The 18,220-nt window shown below is 41.1% G+C and overlaps 2 protein-coding genes across 4 annotated transcripts in view; both read left to right on the plus strand.

Annotated features, from left to right (window-relative positions):
• furina (furin (paired basic amino acid cleaving enzyme) a) overlaps nucleotides 1-6,952 on the plus strand; it is a 90,765-nt gene extending 83,813 nt beyond the window's left edge. For all 3 annotated transcript variants that reach the window (XM_080436030.1, XM_080436032.1, XM_080436031.1), the window contains exon 16: nucleotides 621-6,952. In XM_080436030.1, the coding sequence (XP_080292156.1) occupies nucleotides 621-1,231 (611 nt within the window). In that variant the 3' untranslated portion in view covers nucleotides 1,232-6,952. The remainder of the gene's footprint in view (nucleotides 1-620) is intronic.
• Nucleotides 6,953-7,889: 937 nt separating this feature from the next.
• On the plus strand, nucleotides 7,890-9,248 carry LOC308088698 (uncharacterized protein; the record flags this gene model as incomplete). Its single annotated transcript, XM_080433254.1, has 1 exon — nucleotides 7,890-9,248. The coding sequence occupies one exon, from the start codon at nucleotides 7,890-7,892 to the stop codon at nucleotides 9,246-9,248; it is 1,359 nt and encodes a 452-aa protein (XP_080289380.1).
• Nucleotides 9,249-18,220: the final 8,972 nt, after the last annotated feature.

Raw genomic sequence — 18,220 nt, forward strand, 5'->3', positions numbered from 1 at the left:
TTGACTTAAATATGCTGCACTCAGCACACAGTTTGCAAAGCTTTTTGTCATTGCATTTTTAGTAAGCAAAAAGTAGCACTGGTGAAATAAAATGAAGTGTTCATGTTTAAAAATTTGTATTTATAATATATTTTAATAGTGCCATAATTATTAATATCTATTTCTGGCCATTACAATTTTTATTAAAATTTAAAATGTAGTAAAACAAAAGTGCTTAGGAAGCGAGATACAGCCTTTTTCAGTTATAAGTTAAACAAGGAGTGGATGGAGCTGCAAATCTTCAGATAATGATATCTTTGGTTAACACGTTAATGGCACGTTGTGCACCATAGCGCTAAAACACGTGAAACACGTTAATGGCACTCAATGAGTTAAGACAATGTCGAATGAATGTGGGAATGTAATTTGTAACCTTTGTGACAAAAAGTGATCAAAGGAGCTTGCTATGCGTCACAACTGTCCCATTCTCCACAAGCTTCTCTCTTGTAGGGTTTTTGATTAATTGGTCCACCCGACATGGCAAATCACCAGGGTATTATGAAGCTTTTTTTGTTTTGTTTTATTTATCTATTTAAATCGGTGGTATACATTTCAGATCTCTTATTCTCTTTGTGTTACAGAGTGCAACGCTGGCTACTACCTCTTCAGGCAGGGCTGTGTGAAGGAATGTCCAGCAGGCTACTCTGTGGGATCCCAGCCCCTCAACTATACGCTGGTGAACTTCGTGGAACCAGCCTCCGTCCTGACCTGCCTGCCCTGCCGACCGCCCTGCCTGACCTGCAGTAGCCTCAGCCCCCGGGCATGTTTGTCCTGCCCCACTCACACCCACTTGGACCCGGTCTCTGGCACATGCCTGCACCTCAACCAGATCCGCGAGTCTCCCGAGCCCGGCAGCTTCATGGTGGGTCAAGGGAAAGGTGGGCCGGAGCCCCAGTACAACTCTCGGCTGCCCATCACCATCGCCGTGCTCAGCTGCATGGCCATCATTGCCACCTTCGCGGGTGTCTTCCTGCTGCTGCAGCTGCGCTCGGGTGCGCTCCCCAAGCTGCCCTCCCTGGAGGCTGGCGGGGTCCTGAGGGCAGGCTTCAGTCTCGGGGGCAATAGGGTGGTGTCATACCGCGGGATCCCCACAGTGTGGGGGGAAGAAGGGATAAACACAGACTCCGATAATGAAGAGTTTGACGTCCACAACGAGAGGACTGCCTTTATCAAGACGCAAAGTGCTCTTTAACACCCCCCCCCTTTCCTCTCCTCTCTTGCTCTCAACAATCCCTTCCCTTTGATAAAGAAGGGCTGTGGTACTGACCTTTCACAGTCGTCTCCTGCTTTCATCTCTCATTCCTTCTTATTGTCTCTCACTGGGTTCTTATCCGGGTCCTGCCTTTGGATTGTGTCTTCCACACGTCTGTGGAAGACCTAATCAGAGGCTGTTGCCTCTCAAAGCTGGGGATGGCCTGAGCTCTTCCTCTGTTCACAGTTGGGTGCATTTCTTTTAAACTAACTATCTCCCACAATTCGATCTCGATCACTCGCAGACAGAGTCTGTGATGGAGCCCACATCGCCCCATAACTTCAGGGTTCTTTGTGTCACAATAAACATACAAGGATTGTTTGCTTACTCCCTCTTTATTTCGTTTCCATGGGTCTCGGTGCAGTAGCCAGATGAGATTGTTAGATGTGGGGAACTGTGTGTGTGTGTGTGTGGGGGGAACTGTGTGTGTGTGTGTGTGTGTGTGTGTGTGTGTGTGTGTGTGTGTGTGTGGGACTGGGGGTAACTTTGTTGAGCATTATAGTTAGTTTTGTTACAGAGAAGCTACGGCTGGTTCTGTCACATCTTGAACTAAAACTATGAAATTATAATATCAAGTAATTGGGACTGAAAGTCATATTTTGGAAATTATTGCTTCACTGTGAACCCCTGACAATTAGCTGAAGCAAATGTTTTAAACCGCATCAGGTTATTAACCTTTTTTGGTACAAATTCAGTATTTGAAAAAGCATAATGCAACATCCCTACCAAAGGACCACAAAATATGTCAAATAAAAGACAAAATGTAGAAATGTAACCCACACTCTGATTTCCGTAAAGTAAGTGCCTCCTCAGGGTGGATGTTCATGGATACGTCGTTTAACTGGATGTCATTTCTTCCTTTTATTTTTAGAGAACCAAAAAGAGTCCATCTTGGGCGTTTGGGTATTCAGTTTTTCATTTTAGGATGAGACACAATCGTAGTGTTTTAATATCTTTCTAGTTGCGTGTCTTTTTCTAGCTGCGTGCCTCTGCATGGGTGCCATTCTGGGTGTGAAGAAGTCCTTGTCCTTCCATTGTCGTCACGAATGATGTCTCTTTGGCAGAATGTTCAGTTGTGAGTCTTGCAGCTTATGATGTTCCCCCGCCATTTTAGATTTTAGGCTGCATTGAACTTTTTCTGGATAGGTAATGTTGTTATAATGTGATAATATGAATTCTCCTGCCCTCTCGACCACTGAGCCCTCGCATTGTAGAACCCCATACTGACTTTTACTATTGGCAATGCAGTACATAAATCTCCTGACAAGATCCCATCTGTAGGAAGAGGTACTACTGTATGCTCAACATGCTAAGGCTGAGGGTAGCTGCAGGGTTTGTGAAACATTGTCGCTGTCGGGCGGAAAACATTTATGTCACTTTTCAGGAGATGCAAAAAAAAGAGCCTGTGTTCCAATGGATCCAATGTGGATCCAAAGTAGTTGATGTTAAGTCACAAACTCTTGTTAATACTTTTTGTTATATATTAATAAAACCCACAGACAGACTTAACCACTTTCAACCCGCCGTCCCTGTTTTGGGAATGTAATTATAGGCGATTTGCCATGACACTGTCATACGACGAAGCATTAGGGCATTAATTTATGGAGAAAAAAAAAAGAAATATGGAGATACATGGTTTCTGCCTGACAATGATGATATCCAACAACAGCTCACTAGATAACGTTGTCATTAACACAAGGGCTTGTCAAAGCAGCTGTTAGATAATGTGGGACCTGTTTTTTTTTGTGCCCTACAGACCAGACTGAATGGTACATGTTGTTCTCTCCATCAAAACACATAGGCACTGCCTAGATCATACACGTGTCTCACATCATTATGACTGTGCTTGTGTTCAAGTGCTCACCTGAACCCTAATTTATATTTAGTCGCACAACTGCGTTGCTCGCCAAAAAAATTACTGACTTTAAAGTGGGAAATGTGAATTGTCTTTTGACCACTCTTGTGTGAAAACATTTTGGCCTGTAGCTTTCCTTCTCTCCTTGAGCTCACAGCTTTGTACTTATAGATTGAGGCAGTGTTACACTATCCTGAGACGTATTATATATTGTGTCACAGCTTCTATACACCCATCACCCAGTCATCCTCTGGTCTGAACCTGCGATTATGTTCAGTATATTTAGCAATTAACTAGAATTTTAATGTTATTAATAGCAACGTTTTTTTTTTTTTTTTTTTATCTTCAGTGAAAATTATTCTAAAGCAGTTGTTATTTAGAGCTGTTTCCTCTAAAATCTGCATCTCATAAACTGATCCAGTGTATGAATTTAGGATCCATCTTTTTTGTTATGAAGTTTCTTTTCTAGTTTTAGTACAGAACTGTGGAGCTTGCTGAGAGAGGTTGTCATGGTGATGACATGCATTCAAGACTGCATCTACCTCTCATACCGTTCAGCTATGTTTCGCTTGTTAATACTACATGATTATAATATTACTGTAAAACGTTTCATGGGAGAGCGTGGAAGAAGTATAATTTCTCTCGATTTATATTTTAGAAATAATAAGTAGTGCCAGGTCTGGAAGCCTGCAGCATGAATGATAGTACCCCCTAAACCTTATATTTGATTTATCACTTCAATATATTGCCTCTAGGGTTGATCATCATGGGTGTTAACCCAAGTGCTGTAAATTTATGTTCTTGAAAATAGGATGGGTAGGAATAGCGTTTAAGTTTATACGCAGTTGTACAACGGTGTTATGTGCCTAAAGTAGCTGGTCTACAAGCTCAATTCAGTATAAGTGCATTGTGAACTTGTAGATTGGCTCTTTTCAGCATGTGACACCATGTTACAACGAAGTATTATTAATATTCACAGAAATGTTTGAGTGTTAAGTCAGTGCTTGGAATCAAGAGCATTGCTTTCAGTCGTCTACACGATCTCTTCTGTTACCATGAGTTGAGAATGTTTTTGCCATATTGTTGCTGTTGGGCGGAAACCTCATATGTCCAAAACATACTTGTAATGTAGTTATTATTTAGTCGTTTTTGTTGATGCCTTTCATTGGTTCAATATTTATAAAAATCCACAGACACATTAACCACTTTCAGTTTCACAAAAACAAAACAATAGAATGGCAAAAATAGAAGATCTACAAGTTCACAGTGTGTCACATCGTAGATCGGCTCTTTTTGCTACTTTTGTGTGACACTACTAAAAAGCTGATATATGGTTTCTGCACGACAGCAATGATATACATCGATTTTATGTCCCTGACAATCACCGTTTGTCTTCCCTTTTGGCAGGGATTGTTAGCTTGGAAGTTGTACAAGCATCGCAAGAAAATGAAGCTTGATTTAAAGATCTCTTGAAAAAAGCTTTCATTGGAGGTACCACTGTACCATAAATATGTTGGCGCTAATTTGATTAATGTTGTGAGGTCATCTTCTTGCACAAAATAAGCAAAAAATTACATCTAGAAAGGCAAAATAATAAATGGCAAGTATCATAAAATGAATTACCTTTCCCTGCTCGCCAATGGCAGCAGTAACTCTAAAATGCACTGGGACAGGGAGTCCGTTGCTTCAGCCAGGGGTATACACTTTTAAAAACAATCTCTAAACAGGGTTTTAGAGTCCTTATTCTCAAAAAGAACAAATATTTCTCATGAGCCCTATTCAAAATGATGCGTGAATCCTTACAAAATGTAACTATTGTTTGCTTTGTATAAATCATGTTTTTCCTTTGGGTTTTCTGACAAAAACATTTGACATCTATAGTAGAGAGTCTTAAGTACTAAGCAGTGGTTCTCAACCCTTTTAATTTGAAGGATGCCCACTTTGATATACATTAGGCCAGTGGTTCTCAACCTTTTCAGGCCGTGACCCCCCAAAATAAACATATTTGAACTGGGGACCCCCCACCCCCCCAGATAAATATTGTGAAAATAGCAGATCTACCAGCTCACAATGCCTAGCAACGCGAGGCGTTGTGAGCTTGTAGATCTGTTATTTTCACAATATTATTTGACAATTTCGCTTGTTTGACCAGTCTTTTTTTTTTAAATATGTTTTTTGACTTTTTCTGCCTTTTGATGCAGTATTGGTCTTTTTTGGTTTTAAAAAGGTCTTAAAAGTCCTTCAATTGTACTTCACTGTCATCTGGGCCTGGGGATCCCCCCAAAATCATGTGGGGACCACCCTGGGGGTCTCAACCCACATGTTGAAAACCACTGCATTAGTACACCAATGTTTCACAATCTCTATCTCCCTGGACCCCAATCTGCCCTGTAAAGCTTAATCTTTTGACCTTATTTTGGTCTATAAAAGAATTACGCTCTACAAAAACTGTGCTAAAAAGTACCCTTTGTTGTTCTTTAACATCCAATTCATGTCCAGAATGTTTTTTAAAAGGTTCTATGTAGATTATCAGAAATGTCCTATTTTGCTTTGGTTCATTCCTCTCTATGCTACAACTATGGTGGTCAGTTTCAAGTTTGGCTTAATCCCAGCAATATCTTTGGCTTAGCCAAAGACTGAACCCATTTTTTACTACTTGTCCTGTGAGCTTATTTTGCATTTGGAAATCAGCATCCATCAACTTCTGTTTCATTTGATTTGCTGTAATTCCTGCCTTTAAATATCTACACAGTAAATCATTAGTGTTAATTTAACACTAACCCTACGGGTCCATTTGGTTCCATATACACAACCTTCCTGTAACACTAAAGTTAAAGTTGATGTGATAAACAGACAGAAACAAAACCTGTTTTTGTCCAAAAGTTGAATATCTATATTCCAATAGTAATCGTTGAGTGTTCATTCAGTGTTCACCCATCTCCCCTGCTCTTACAAAACTGAAAATACATTTTCAGGTCGGCAACACTTTTATCCAGTCAGGAGAGAGAACTCCACAAAGATCATTTATCAGCTTCAATTTGAACGTTTTCCTGTTAAAAATGTGTCTCATCACTTCCAATTTCACTGTTATCCTTTATCCTGTATGAGTTATGTCCTGATTGGATAAAATTGGTATCCGGAACTGAAAATTTATTTTCTGTTTGCCAAAGAGCTGAGACTCCTGTTACTGAACACTCTATAGCAATGATTGCTGTCAGAATATCAAACTATTTTACACTCAAAACAAATATCTCTTACACCACCTTGAAATTAACACTGATTTTACTGTGGATAAAGACTTGCAGTGGCATTCTGTATGTTCAGCAGCTGTGGAGGGAGGAGGTAGCGAATGTATTCCATCACCATAAACTTAAGGGCTGAATCAGGTGTGTGTGTGTGTGTGTGTGTGCGTGCGCGCGCGCGTGTGTGTGTGTGTGCGCGTGTGTGTGTGTGTGTGTGTGTGTGTATGTGTGCACGCATCTTTGTTAAAGTATAAATGAAACACTTTTGGGTGTGCAGGTTCAGTGGAGCTGCCTCATGCAGCTCTGTTGACCACTTCCCACCTCTTATGAGGTCACTGACCTGTGACTGCACACAGTGCAGTCAGTGACCTATGAATAATATAAAAGAATGAACTATATTACATGGGACATAGCTCTAAAATAAGGCCTATTTTTGTACTATATGAATGGTGCAGTGTAATTTTCTTGTAATTTAAAGATTTGTTTTGTGCTTTTATTTTCTCCTTATTTAATTGATGTCAATTATAGATTCTACTAAAAAAATAAAGATCTATGCAAATTTGATTCTGTGTTTCTTCCTTATGCTGTGCTGGTATTTATGTTATGATTATGTTCAATTAACCATTACTAAATGGTAAACCATCAACGCAGCTAATTAATGAGACCTTCAGATTTCATTTGAAACCTTAAAAGACCATTCTGGTGCCATCTAAATTAATTGTGATGTCAGGCATGTCCATTCTAAAAAGTTAAATATCCATCTATAAATGGGCTAAATAGGCTCTCTCCCCCTCTGTCTCTCTTGCTGATTGAGCTCTCGTTTGACATTACTCTGACGCTAGCCTCGGAAACCCAGGCTTTTTTTTTTGTTACAAAAGAAAAAAAGCCTGGGGAAGCGATGCAGGAACGATGGTCTTGGACCTTGTTATCTCCTAACCAATCAGAGTGCAGAGGGGCGTCGCTCTAAATTTGGTGACGTCAGCGTGCTCCGTGCACAGGCCGAGGGGGGGAGGGGAGGGGAGGCGGGGACATAGATTGGTGAAGCAATAGGAAGCCACGCACAAATCCAGGCGGCTGTGTTTGGGTCCGCCCTTCAAGACCATGGATTGAGCTCGTAGCCTCAGGCTACTCTGACGCTGATCAAGCTCTGCTCTGGTCTGATGTCACACAATAGAAAGCTTTGCCTAATAATGCTGATTTGCGCTCCATATCTGGGCATACCTTTGACAGGCATGGCCATATATGCAGAAAACATAGTCTTCTCTCAGCCTGTCGGCCTGGGGAAGCTAATCTGACGACATCAATGTCGTCAGATGGGGGACCTATTCTGACGACATCAGTGACGTCAGATGGTGGAGCTACTCTGATGATCTATATCGGATCTATTCAGTAGCACAGATTTTCTTAAACGGACCGGGGTGATTCAAGCAACACAAAACCATTGTTTTAAATGAGCGAAATTAACTTTACCAGGCTTGATATCATCAACCAGCGTTTTGCAATGTTCGGGAAAATTAAAGGCCGAACGGCTGCAAATGCTGAGGCGATATGTGGCACTGTGGCCCCTGATGAGCGCATCTTACGGGACTGTCATCAGCTGTACATCGATGCAGACAGCGGGCTTGTCGCAGTAGCCCAGTCTGTTGGTATAACATTGCAGCCACCCAGGAAAAAGATCACGGTCATGGTGATGGGCAACCACTCAGCTGGCAAGAGCACTTTCATCAACTGGTATGTCGAAGAGCACATCCAACGCACTGGTGTTGCCATAGAGACTCAAGGCTTCACCTTTGTAACTAGTGGCCGCAAGAGAGAATCTCTCACAGGAAATGCCACCTTTCATCTATATCCACACTTCAAGCCTCTGCAAGAATTCAAAGGTGTGTCAGAGTACCTGAGCACAGAGATCTGCTCGTCGCGGCAGAAGCGCTTCAGCCTGGTGACATTCGTGGACACGCCAGGCCTTGTAGATGGAGACATGAAGTATCCCTTTGATGTTGACCAGGTTCTCATGTGGCTAGGTGAACAGTGTGAGCTGATCCTGGTGTTTTTTGACCCCATGGGCCAGGCTCTGTGCAAGCGCACGCTAAACATAGTAGAGGCCCTTAACGAGCGGCACGGGGACCGGCTGCGCTTCTACCTCAGCAAGGCTGACGAGGCCGGTGGAGACTCTGACAGGCAGAGAGTGATGATGCAGATTGTTCAGGAGCTGTGCAAGCGGCCGGGACTCAACAAATGTGGCTTTGACATGCCTACTATCTACATTCCTACTCCAAGCAAACCCAGTCGCTGTGTTAACCAGATTGAGGAGCTGTGTCGCACCATTGAGAAAACCATCAACCAGACTGTCCAGAACACACTCAACTCACTGGAGAAGGATTGTGAGCTCATCACTGAGGCCATCGCAATCGTCCTCCAAGACGACATGCAGAACAGTGTTGAGAATCGCCGGTTGCACCTCAAAGGCTTCTTCCTGGGCCTTCTGGGGCTCAGCATGTCATTGGCGCTGATGGTCATGCTGGTCGTGGGCAACCTCTCCAGAGAACTGCTAGAAATGGCGCTGGGACGCCACATCACAGGAGTACTCACTCTCCGCCTGACTCCAGCGGTGCATGTGTTCAACTCCCTGTCTGTGAAGCAGCAGTTCTATGGATGTGGTGTGCTGGTGCTCCTCTCCTACGTCCTGCTCATCTTCGCACGTATCTCCTTCAGGACTCCACACACTCTGTCACGCAAACAGAAAAGGCAGCTGCAAGAGAAACTGGATTATGTGCAGGATGTGGTCAAGACCAAAAAGAAAACCATGTATGAAGACTACCTGCGTCAGAGTGTCTGTGATCAAGACATGGGCTGCTTGTAGAGAGAACAGGCGCCACAGCAAAGGCATTCAACATTTCCTGTCTACCATAGGACCAAATGCATTCTAACTTTGGTGTCAGACAGCACCACCCTCTATTGTAGTTGTGAAATATACTGTATGGGTGTAACCCTCAAGGTAATTATCATTCTGATACTGTGGGCTGTTATCTCTAATCCATCTAGATACTTAAATCAAAATGTCCCCTTTTTGATAAATTACAAATTATGAACACTTTTTTTGTTTTGTTTTGACATGAGCTGTAGGTTTTTTTTGTTTTTGAAAAAAATATATTTGATTTTTGTTCAATCGCACTGGTTTCACACCAGCCGGAAGGACCTCCTACAGTCCACACAGTTATACTTTGGTATTTCTGCACTGCCTCTCTTCCCCTTAGTATCCAGTACTTCCTACGTAGTTCTGCAAAGACACATTCTGGGCCCGAATGCATCAACTGCTTATCGTACTGTTGGATAAGTAGTTTAGTGATTGACTGTGAAGGGTCCAAAAGAATTGGGTGTTTCTCATTTCGACTTAGCTCATCACATTGGCGGAGTCGGCCGCCTACTCTTATCAATTCGCTATCCTTGTCATATTCGGGGCTAAGAGTGTCTTTGCAGAACTACGTAGGAAGTACTGGATACAAAGGGGAAGAGAGGCAGTGAAGAAATACCAACGTAACTTTGCGGATGGTGCTCCTGTACTTTGTATTGAAGTGGACAACAAGTGGACAGAAGTTCGAGTTTCACCCAATAAATTCCACATACCTTCATGCCATGGTGTGTCTACTGTATGAGTCAGCTGATGTTCTGTGATGTGTAACTGGAACTGGCGTCAGTCCACCAGCAACCACATCTCTATGATAAACCCTTTGTACTCTTTTTTTTTTACACGTACACACACACACACACACACACACACACACACACACACACACACACACACACACACACACACACACACACACACACACACTACATATGATCGGGCTGAAACATTACCCAAATATGGTTGAAGTCCTAGATCCACATGGCAGATGGCCATGTTGTTGTGTCTACCAAAATGTGTTTTCCCCACCTTCCAGATTTCAGTATGGTAAGAAAATCAGCTTGCAGAGATTGTAAACTTGCTTGAGGTAAGTAATCCAACACAGTGAACTTTATGTCATCTTTTTTTCCTTTCTTTTGGTCAGTTACTGTACATGCGTGGTATGCAGTTGAATGTACAGATTGGAATATGGCCTTTTTGTGAGAGCGAATCAGCAATTACAGTATATCAGTGACTACAATGTAGAGGAAATTGTAGGGCCACATTCATCTCTACATCTCTGTCACAGCCATAAGGACGACATTTTCAGTGGCTCAACATTACACCTTCCAGTTTGCTGGCAGACAGACTGCTCCTTAGACTGATTTTTATGCAATTTAACTTTGAAAATTATCGTTCACAGGATAACTTGAGTTATTGAAAATGTCAGCATGAACTTATAAGGAAGTCCAAGCAGGTAATCTGTGAGCATGTTGAATCTCTGGAGAATTGCCATCTGTTTGAGGACTTCTTGTGTTGACATCCTATGGGCAGAGAGGATGTCCAGCCCTCCCGTCTGCATGTACTGTACTTGGACATTTTGAATTTCCTGAGCTGTCAGTTAAGTGTTACATATCTCATACCCTGAGCAGGCCCTCTTTGTATTCTCTGGCTTTGTTGTACATGACCTTTCACTGTCTTCTGTTCCTGTATGGCCGTGAGAGTCCAAATGATCCAAATATTTTCTTCAGGGCACCGGTCTTGGCCCACCAATGTGTCTCTCCATTTTCCAAATGGAGCGATGTGTCTGTGTCTCTTCATGGCTCTCCTCCCACAGTTACCACTGCTATGCCACTGAGGAGATCAAACAGCGTTCCACTCTCAGTCACTATTTGAGTGGTATCAGACAGCATTGAGATGGAGGTGGTCTTTTGTTGTATATCACCAGTTGTATCCAGCTGTGCCATCTCTACTGGTGAACACCTTCTTCACCACATCCCCTTTGGGGTGATGATTCAAAAACACCTGCATCATAGCAGTCAGGCTTGACTGTATGATTACAGTTTATTGGTTGAGATGTAATGTTTCTTTTTTTTTTTGTATAGATTTTGATTATATAGTCCTGTATTATTGAAAAGCAGGACTTCTAGATGGACGATGTGCTCTTTTAATTGTTAATGCACCATATCTCAAAATACAAGCCTGTTTTGCTCTAATATTTACAAACAATACAAATGTAATACAATCTTTTATGGATTTAAAGTACAAAAACTAATTTTTGCTCTACCAGAGCAAAAAGATACTTTGACATAACATTTTCAATATATATTGAATTTGAACATTTGAAACGGTTTCAATACTCATTTGCTGCACCATCTACCAGCCGCACATACTCCCATGACTTCTATTTCTGCTAGTGAAGAGATATGTGAGTCCACAGGGACACACGGACTACGCAGGCACGCACACACATTTAAAGGGCAAGACCACTTTGGCAGAGGTTTGGGTTGTGTAGTTACATTGCCATGATGTAACTCCAAAGGTGGACAAGAAATCTGAAATAATTGCTCCATCAATTAGAAATTGATAATTCAAAATATGCTCCTCATTGACTTACATTGTACAGTGAAACAGCTCTCAAAGTCACTCTTTTTAACTAAGCTGATTCAGACAATATAGAACATCACCAAACCCAGTACTGTTTTTTTTTTTTAAATAGAAATGTCAACTTCCTGTTGATTTTACTAGTTGATCCGGATCCGCGGAGCCAGTCCGGGGAAACAAACAGGAAGTACAAAAAAAAAAAACTGTACTGGCTTTGCAATGTTTTATATTGTCTGAATCAACTTTGTTTACGTTTGTTTACATGCTAAAAGAATAACTTTGAGAGCTGTTTGGCTTTGGTGATCTATATTGTCTGAATCAACTTTGTTTACGTTTGTTTACATGCTAAAAGAATAACTTTGAGAACTGTTTCACCGTACAATGTAAGTCAATGAGGAGTATATTTAGAATGATCAATTTCTAATCAATGGAGCAATTTAAAAAAAATTCTTGACCACCTTTGGAGTTACATCATGGCAAGGTAACTACACAACCCAAACCTCTACCTAAGTGGTCTTGCCCTTTAACATCTTTATTTGCATTCACATTTTACAAGAAATTCTTGAACACAAACAATAGTAGATGCACAAACTGGGGAAGCTCAACAACAAGTGTTTCAAGATACAGATCACGGCTACAGGAAGCATCGTCTCCTCTATATGTGGCTACTGCCAATTATCACAGACACTGAACAGAATTTAACCAATTCCTATGAGTTAGTTCTTGGCTTGGGCATTCCTGCAATTTGCTGGCCTCTCACAACTAATTACCGAGGCCTCCAAATAATACACAAGCAGTTTATATTTGTAACCAAGCTGTATAATAGCATCCTTAAGACGTTGGTACTTTAGCACCTTGGTATAAGGAATGCCTCCTCCAGACTGTGGTCGAATGTACGACCCACTTCCAAAATGGTCACTTATCTACTGTCCTCATCAACAACAACAACATCTGGTGTACTGGCGCACGTACGCACGCACGAACATACATACATAACATTGTGTGAATATGTGCACATACTGTATGTGCTAGCGGTTTATAAGGAAGAGAGAAACCATGACAGATGCAGGTGTGATCGTGCCACCCACACACATACACCTCATCTCTCACTCACAGTGCTGCATTCAGCTCTCCTCACTCAACTCGTCTTATTTGCTCCACTCAAACACAGATGTCACTGTGTCACAGTGACAGTGCCATCGTTTGCGACTGTCAACTTGCTAAAGATGACAATCGTGCAGAGCCTCTGTGAAGGATTTTGAGTCACAAATATGAGGTGCTCTGAACAAAAGTCAAATGACTGTGCTTCCTCTTTCCCTCTCTCCCATCTCTTCCATAATTTGGCTTAACCTTTTAAAAAAATCTAATCATGAGGATCTCGGGATCCACATGGGGCTGCAATGTGGATCTTGGCTTCCAGTGACATCATTCATCTATGACGTCTAGTTGTCTATGACATATGTACCGTATGACTCTAAATTTGGGTTAGGTTTTCAGCCCCATTGACTGCAATTATAAATACCAAATATTTCAGAAAATATATAAAACTTATATGAACCAAAATAGTGGAGGTTGGCTACTTATGGAGCCTACTGGTGGTGTGCACAAGAAATTTGCGGCTCACAATATCAAGGCAACCAATATCACACACTTTCTTCTATTATCAGTATGTCGCATGTAGTAAATAATTATCTGTTTATATCTTACCTATCATCACTTAACTGCTTTAATGTTAAGTTAATTGCATTTCCTCTGTGTCCCAGATCCCTGATTAAACATCTACAGTATGACAAGAACCTCAGGTGAATGCAATGAACTTCCGGGTAGGATAGAAAACCAACAGTAGGCCGGCCTACTAGCAGAGGTCTCAAATTGAAGAACTGCTGAGTCACAGCAACTTGCCTCTAATGATGCTTAGTAACCTGTTAGACAATGAATCACTAAGGACGAAGGATATTGTAGAGGGGGAAACGCACGCATGCTCACACATACTGTACAGTAAATAGATTTGTAATATGCAGTGTACAAGTGCAGGTGGGAGTGTGTGTATATACTGTACTGTATGTGTAGATTAGATCAGTGGTTCGTTCTCAAACAATTTAAGGTCAAAGACCCCCAAATTGATACGTACAGTATTAGGCTGTGGACCCCCATGTTTAAATAGTTTGTACCAGGGACCACCATAAGAGAAGATTCTTGTTGATAGATTAGATTTAAAACAGTCAAGATCCTATAATAGATACCTGCACACCAGGGCTAGAAAGCCTTAAAAAAAAGTCCAAATGCTGATATCAATGCAAAAAAAAACTATTCTCTTCAATTCAAGACAACTGTGTCAAACAGTGCTCAAGTGCCACACAAATATAATACTGTAGGTGTAGGTGAATTTAAAAAGCAACAAATGTTTCAATCCTTGACTATCATCAGAGCGACTAACATAGAGATCCCATACAAGGCAGTCAGCGGATGCCTCTTAATGAATGTTCTTGCTTGGCCAAATAGACAGAACCACAATGTTTTAGTACATTTAATACATAATTCTATACTGTAGGTGTGGAGACAACAGTTGAGAGAGTGAAACCTATGCTCTCATTGGGTTAACTTCTAGTTAAATAACAGTGAATTTAAACTGTTCCTCATTTTGCTGGGGACCCCTCAAGGACTCCTGAGGGTCTAGGATTTTAGCCCGCATAATTCTGAGGGTCTAGGATTTTAGCCGGCATAAGCCTGAGGGTCTAGGATTTTAGCCCGCATAATCAAGGATTTTTGCCTGCGTTTTTCTGGAGGGTCTAAACTTATTCAATATACATGCTTGACTCTTTGCACATTGATTGAACACTGCTGCTTTGATCAGATATGTATCTGCACGTTACCTGCATAAGAAAAAAGTTATTGTACCTGTCCTAAGCATACGCTTCTTTAAATTGTATCCATTATTTTACCATTATTGTATATTTTTTGTTGTACATATTTAAATTATATATATATATTTATTTATTTGTTTTCTTTAATATATTATTACGTTAGAATGTTAGCACAATTTGCGGAACAAATACCAACATTTTGCTGCTTGTACTTATAAGTAAAACCTTCTTGATTCTCTTGAATGCATAGATGCATGTGTATGACTACATGAAAACATCAGTTGTTTAGCATCAGATGCCTCAATAACACCTCCTGGTTTCCTGTTAAATTTACAGTCCTTTGGACGATGTGGTTGACTATGTGGTTGAACCTGACAATATGTTGATGCTCTGATGACTGTTTACACTTTATCTCATGTACAATGCTGCTTTGTGGACCTACCGAAGTGCTATCACCTTTGTACCTAACCTCATGCACCTTACCTTGTGTCTAACCACATGTACATGCCTATCCCTGACATGTTTCTCTTTACTGTTAGATTTTTCCCTCCTTGCTCTCCCTTTCCCATGCACCCCCCTTGTTTCTTTTTCTCTTCCTGAAAAAAAAATACAAAAAGTATAAAAACAAATTTCACCCACTTCTTTACACCTGTAAACCAGTGATGTGACAATAGAGTCGATTCTGATTTGGAAATGACACTACAGAGGTGATAGTGGTTTACAAGGAAGACGGAAACCATGACAAGGGGAAGGTGTGATCGTGCCACCCATCCTTCCCACACACACGCACGCACGCACACACGTGATGAACAGGTATAAGACAATTATATTTCATATTTTGGCCTATAACTCTTAAACCGGTCGTACAATCAAAATCTTTTCCCCCAGGATCCTTGGATCATGACGCAACTCCACATATGGGCTCCGGCCATTTGTGCCATTTCACGTTTCTTCTAAACACACTTTTTGCTACTCCTATTTTGCCTCTCCTACTAATATGTACCAAATCAGTACATAGTATCTCTGAAGTCATGTGATCAAGATGTATGCAAAGTGTAAATTCCATTCCAATTGGCTATGACTGCTGTACACATTTTGCTGGCCCTGGGTAGGCAACCCAGCCTCGCAGGGGATCTGCGCTCCGAGGAATGCACTTTTCTAGTTTTTTTTACACCAACAATTTTGAATGTCAGGGTTACACTTGTTACACAACTGTCACATTTGGTGAAACTGTTATAGTGAATGACTGACTTATTGTCTTTTGACCATGTGGTTATCATTTAGATTTTTATACTTTATTTTGCAACTTAGAGTTTTGAGATTAGAGTTTCAGGAAATAAGTGATTGACAAAAACTGTAATGTTTTGAAGTGATCACGTCCTCACCACATGGCTGTACAACTGTCAACTGTAAAGGAGCGTTTTCGTGAGAGACTTTGACCAGCTTTTGTTAGAATAATTTCACTTATAGTTACTTTCGTTTCCTGTGCATCTGAATTCACCAATAAACATAGCGTGACTTTACTTTTCTGAAGGTAAAGGCTAGCAATTTGCATGAAAAACAGCTTTTTAACTCTACACACTACTAGACATGAAATGCAATGAAAACTTTGATTGATATTTGCACTAGATTAACTCAACAGCAAATGAATAACAATTATGTAAACAATCAATTGTCCTTGTCTGACTTTGATTATTGTCTCCAGCCGTCCGCCATGCCAACAGCCCTATTTACATATACAAATAAAACACAAACATGAGATTTCATTAGCCTTGGATCAAGACTATCATAGATGTATTTTTATAGATTTTGACATGTTCATATCTATGATCGTAAAAGTCAGACTCGATAAAGTACATCTATGATAGTCTTGATCCAAGGCTAAGATTTCATAGAGTCCTGGCACAATGCCTGCAATGAGTCAACAGTCTCCTATGCAGCAGAGCTTTGCCTGCAGTCCCAAATGTAATTGTCAGAAGATATAGTGAACTCACAGCCTTCTCCAACTATAACACAGGGGCATGTGAGGAACTGAGCCTCAGAACTCTCAAATTATACTGTGAGCCACAAAGCCTTCATATTCTTCTACAAGCAAGTTTTATCACAGCTGATTCATAGTGATACAGAGGAAATTGTGTAGGCTGACTCTTTTTAAGGTTTCACTCGTTATCCTTATTTTGACCAAAAAGTTAAGTACTACAGACCTAGTCTGGACATTGAAGGCCTCAATGTTAATGGGAACAACTCTCTTATATCCTCTCTTAAATCAGAAAACAAACACTATCTGTGACTTACCAGTGTTTAATTTTGAAAGGGATTCAATATGGGAATGATAAAGGTGTAGCCTGTGTGCATTACAGGCTGCAATGATTAGATAAACCAGGTTGTATGAAAACTCCAACACTATCTAGGCAAGCCTAGTTATGCCCAGATAAATGCCAGGGCTGCCACATCTTCAGAAAACCTTTGAGTGAGATTTGATGGTACCAGTGCAGCAAAAAAGAAAAAAGCATTGTTCACCGCATACCGAAGACATTCATTTTTATTGTCTCCGCCAGGCCGAAAGGCATGGCGAGAGAGTATGTTTTACCCCCTGTCCGTCCGTGTGTGTGTGTGTGTGTGTGTGTCCTGTCCGTCCGTTAGCAGCTAATCTCCGGCACCGTTGGCCAGGTCGCTGCGAAACTGTGCACACACACTCCCTGGATGCCAATTCAGAACCTCTGCCCCAAAATTTTCACATGGGCCTGTTATAGCGCCACCAGAAGGCCGATTTGTGCAAAACCCATTTTTTGACATTACTCCTACAGATTTTATCCAAACGTCATGCAAATTGGTACACAGTATCTCTATAGTCATGTGATCAACACGGATCTGTCCGATTTCCCATATTCCATCCTGATTGGCTACGGTTGGCTTCCAAAGTTTGCAGGATTGGTCAGTTTTTAACAAAATGCCTCAAATTATGCACGCAGCTTGCAATTTCCGTGAAATTTCACACACACATTCCCACTAGGCCGAGGAAGAAATGCCAACCTTTTCACATTGGCCTGTTATAGCGCCAACAGCAGGTCTAATTTAGCAAAACACATTTGTGGAACAAAATGTCTCAAATCATGAATGCAGTGTCCGATTGCTGTGAAAGGCCCAAGAATGATTGCCACCCTTTTCACATTGGCCTATTATAGCGCCACCAGGAGGCCACAATAACGTACCTGACCTGGCGGAGACCTGTGCTCCGAGGAGCACTTTTTCTAGTTAATTTTTGTACTTGAAGTAAAGATACAAGACTATTAACAGCCATTTCCTGAGTTTCATAACTTCAAATCCGTACCCCACCATAAAATAATTAACCCAGTGATAAAAGATAATTATTTTCACATAATTTCAAAATTCACACAATTTGGTACACAACATTATCTTTGGAGTGGTGCTAAACATGTAGGCTATCATTCAGACTTTTCATATTCCATTCAGCAAGAT

The sequence above is a fragment of the Gymnoscopelus braueri genome (assembly GCF_963280865.1).
Source record: "Gymnoscopelus braueri genome assembly, chromosome: 1".
Classification (NCBI taxonomy): domain Eukaryota; kingdom Metazoa; phylum Chordata; class Actinopteri; order Myctophiformes; family Myctophidae; genus Gymnoscopelus; species Gymnoscopelus braueri.